The 4,811-nt window shown below is 29.0% G+C and overlaps 1 protein-coding gene across 1 annotated transcript in view; it reads left to right on the top strand.

Moving 5' to 3' along the window:
* Positions 1-4,811, top strand: part of LOC132163803 (extensin-2-like) — a gene marked incomplete at its 3' end in the record, with an annotated part of 9,617 nt that overhangs the window by 1,171 nt on the left and 3,635 nt on the right. The window contains exon 2 of the mRNA XM_059574174.1: positions 1-208. This exon is cut by the window's left edge and continues 24 nt beyond it. Coding sequence (XP_059430157.1) covers positions 1-208 — 208 coding nt within the window. The remainder of the gene's footprint in view (positions 209-4,811) is intronic.

The raw sequence follows: 4,811 nt of genomic DNA, 5'->3' as shown, positions 1-4,811 counted from the left end.
ACCACCTCCCCCATCTCCATCGCCACCTCCTCCCTATGTCTACAAGTCACCTCCTCCTCCTTATGTTTACAACTCACCACCTCCTCCATCTTCATCGCCACCTCCTCCCTACATCTACAAGTCACCTCCTCCTTACTACTATAACTCCCCTCCTCCACCATCGCCATTACCACCAGTTCCCTACTACTACAAGTCGCCGCCTCCTCCTGTTGTTTACTAAACCAATCTATATTTCAATCAAATTATGTGAGTATATTACATGGAAGCATTTTCTTTAAAATACCTAGTCGTCTTTAATTATTTCTATTTGCTTTAATATACCACCATTATTTTGTTATATATCATGATTTTTACTATTTTATTTTGCAGTTTATGTGTTGATGAAAAGAATAAACGATGGTGAAAGATCAGATACTGCCATCTGGGTTTGTTTAATATATAGCATCGTTCAATGTCAATCAAAACAATCCGCTGTGATAGACGGGCATAACAGACAGAAGGGATTAATGATGCTTTGCATTGCTTTTGTAAAAGAAGATTTATTAATTTTCTTGAGCTGATTTATAAGTTTTTTATTTGTTAATTGGACCATATTTGTTCATTCGTGGACGTACATATGCTAATTAAAGGTGTATTTTCTTTTCTTTAATTGGACCATTTCTGTCCATTAATCCATTTGTGGTTAAGTCGTTGACTCTCTCTCTCTATCTCTGTGTCTATTAATACTTTAATTATAGAATGCTTATAATTAGTTTGCCGAGTAACTCATAGAAACAGAAACAAGACCTAGTTAGTGGACTAATTTAATTATAAAATATTCTAATCGTATGGTTTAATTTCCAAGGACTCTTATTTAATGAAAAACATATAAATAGTTTTTATATTCATAATAATAATAATAATAAAAAATCAAAGCATTCTTGACTCCATATATAAATTAACCAATTGAAAAGCTTCTCCAGGCTTCTAATTCATTTTTTTTTTTTTTTTTTAGAAAAATCATTTTGTCCCCAGCACTGATCAGAAGCTTACACACGTCAACTTTTCATTGTCCATGAACATTTTTAACATATATTGTTATCGAGTGACGTTGCATGATTAGTCGAAGTTCAAGATATGATTATAAATCATATCATGGAAAAGCGATCTTTTGACATTTTGTGTAGGTGCAAATGCTATATAATATTCTTTGAAATTGTGCACATTTCATGTTTTCAAACAACATATTGGTAATTTTTGATACAATTCACAAATTCGACGCAGAATTAAAAGATTAGAGTTGAAGAGTCTAACCCGCTTAATTAAATGCGTCAAATTAAGATTGACCCTGATTATATCCATGCTTCGACATGATCCGAACTTAACACATGACATAATAACAGACAATTTTTGACATGATCCGTGAATTCGACACGAACGGCCAATACAAATTAAATTAGGGGGTTAGGGTTGAAACTGAGGCGGATACACACTACAGGGGCAGGCCCATAATTTTCTTTTTTCTTTTTTCTTTTTTTTTTAAAAAAAATTTCAAAAAATTTTTTAATTTAAAAAAAAATATATATTTTTATGCCCAAATTTTCTACTGGCTCCTATAAATAAACTCAAATTTCATATTTTGACACTTTTAGCCCCTATAAAACTCAACCCAGCCCAAATTTCAGCCCAAAAATCAGAGTAAACTGAAAGAGAGTTGTCTTATATTTTATTATTTTATTTCTGCCCCTAACAGATAAATTCCTGGATACGCCACTGGATTGAAAGATTTGATCCGTTTAATTAAATGGGTTGGGTTATGATGTTTTACCTATATAATTTATACACATGCCTCAACATGATCATCCAAACCCGACACATAAACACGAATTGCGATCTCTACGTACGACGAAGTATTTTGCTTACAAAGTTTCAGTGAAATTTCAAAGTAATTAACTGATTGATCACCATGTATATATATGACTGTCCAATTATATAGTATGAACACTATATATATATATATTATACAAAATGATTAAGCAATCTAATAATCATTGTTGACAGATATTTTTATTTAATCTGGTTTAAAACATAATATCAGTATTTATTTATATGAGGATCTGGTTTAAATAATATTGTCTTAAAATTCAATATGCTTCCATGACCATCACCATGTCAAAACATTTTTCATACAAAAATAAAGCCCTCACCAGTTGGTGTAGTTGAAATACTTTTTCTGCTAATGATCACCAAAGAACTTATCCTAATTAATTAATTAATTGGTATTTACACTCCATAATAAAGAATGAGGTTACAGACTCTAAACTCTCACTGGCTATGTATATATTACCGGTTACAAACTTAAGGTCTCCAACTCTAATATATCATCTCAAATCATCATTTATTTTTAGGGACAAATTAATGTAAAATTGATTTTTGTGATTAGCCTAAATTATAAATTACTACCTGTAATATAAAAAATAATTTATAGGTCACTGTAGTTGGCTTAAATTACAAATCATCCCCTGTGATATAAAAAATAATTTATAGGTCCTCAATGTAGGCCAAAATAACAGTTTACTCAATGAAATCAATTTTCATGCTCTAAAAACAAATGCCAGTTTAATAAAAAAGAGTAACCCAATTTTCTCCAACTTAATTTGAAGGAAAACTGTGACGCAATTTATTAACTTGAATGTTGTTTTTATTTATTTTTCAATGGTTAGAAAATGTGACAATCAAATTCTCACAAATGCTCCCAAATCGTAGCGAGGAAAATGAAAATGAGAGATGATTACGCACAGAGTAAAATTTTGGGGATATTAGAGATTAGATTAATTTACTGAAGGAGTATGACTTTGAGTGAGGGTTAGTGTATAATTTTAGATGGTGTTCTAAAATGATTTTTAATTTAGGCCAAATACATGAACCTATAATTTTTTTTATTTTTTTATTTTTTATTTTTTACATAGAATGATTTGTAATTTAGGCCAACCGTAAGGACTAATTTTACATTTATCCCTTTATTTTAAAAACTAACAAATATATATATATATATATATATATATAACTGGTGAAGGTCTTGATGTTGGTCAATTTGCGTAGCAATAATAAACAAAAGTAAAAAGGATACGTACTTTTCATAGCAACTTGTCCAATTTTAACATAGTTTGAATGGAGTAGTCCACATCCACGTTGTTAGCTAGAATAAAATCTTCCCCTTGATGTTGGTCAATTTGCGTAGCAATAATAAACAAAAGTAAAAAGGATACGTACTTTTCATAGCAACTTGTCCAATTTTAACATAGTTTGAATGGAGTAGTCCACATTCACGTTGTTAGCTAGAATAAAATTTAATGATTATATATATATATATATATAATGAAAGATCGTGAATAATGAAATATCATTCACGATCTTTCATTATTTTTGTAATTATACTCAACTTTAAAAAGTATCAATTTAGTGTATTAATCATTCAATATTTTTAAATTTTAATTTATCTCCCCATCAAGATTTTTCATTAAATCCGTGTCCTAATTCCCAATATATATATATATATATACATCTTCAAGATTCAGGCATGGTTATTTTTGTAAATTTGATTAAATTCTGACCAAATTCCTAAATCCTCACAATTTATGTCGTTTTTTTTTTTTTTTTTGAAAAAAGGAGAGGTATTTTGAAAGTTTTGTCACTCCTCCGTTAGGATTTAGCTGAAATTGAAAAAAAAATTAAAAGATAAATACACTAAATTGACAATTTTAAAGCTTAAAGGTATGTATGATTGTAAAACTAATGAAAGATTATGGGTTGTAAGTGAAGTTTTCTCTTATTATTGATTATTGATCCCCTAATATTCTTATCCGTTTGGGTTTGCAATTTTCAAAAGTGCTATTTAAAAATAGCAATTTTAAAATGTATTATTTAAAAATGTAATTTTTAAAAACGCAGTTAAAAGTTTGACAAAAATCGTAATTTGGCGTTTAAAGTCATAATTTAGGCTTTTTAGCCTTTTAAAATTGTGCGCATATTTAATACTTTTTCAAGTTCCAATTTTTTAAAAACACAATATCAAAATAATAATTTGTTTTTCGTGATTTAATTTATTTTGTCTATAAATTAAATCGCATTGTTAAACATTCCCTTCTACCCAGCTAGGTAGCTAAACGCAATGTCTAATCTATAATGCCAGACTAGTCCCGGTGCTGCATGTGGCTACTGTATCCTTGCGTACGTAGCCATGGCTTACTGTATCCTTGCGTACGTAGCTCGTCCTCTCACTGAGATGCTTCTTTTCTTGTCAATATGTTCAACATTCAAGTATTTTAACTAAAATATCATTACTAGCTAATATATACATTAACACACACACACACATATATATATATATATATATATATATATATATATATCAGATCTTCACTAAATTAGGAATTGGATTTTTTTTGGGTAAAATGCATGTAAAATCTGGTTTGAATTTCAGATTATTTCTACCCGTTTCTATGTTTTGACCCAATGATATTTTAGTTTTTTTATTTTATTTTATTTTATTTTTATTTTTTATTATTTGATTAAAAAAAAAAAAAAAACTAAAATATCATTGGGTCAAAACGTAGAAACGGGTAGAAATAATCTGAAATTCAAACCAGATTTTACATGCATTTTACCCAAAAAAAATCCAATTCCTAATTTAGTGAAGATATATATATATATATGTGTGTGTGTTAATGTATATATTAGCTAGTAATGTTGGTTGCATAGTCCATGTAGACTATTAAAGCTAGGGCGCAGATAAATTAAGTAGTGGGTAGATGATTCATTTAGAGGCTACT

This window comes from Corylus avellana, chromosome ca10 (assembly GCF_901000735.1).
Source record: "Corylus avellana chromosome ca10, CavTom2PMs-1.0".
NCBI lineage: Eukaryota > Viridiplantae > Streptophyta > Magnoliopsida > Fagales > Betulaceae > Corylus > Corylus avellana.
Note: the sequence above shows the minus strand (reverse complement) of the source record. Positions and strands in the feature narration are given on the sequence as shown.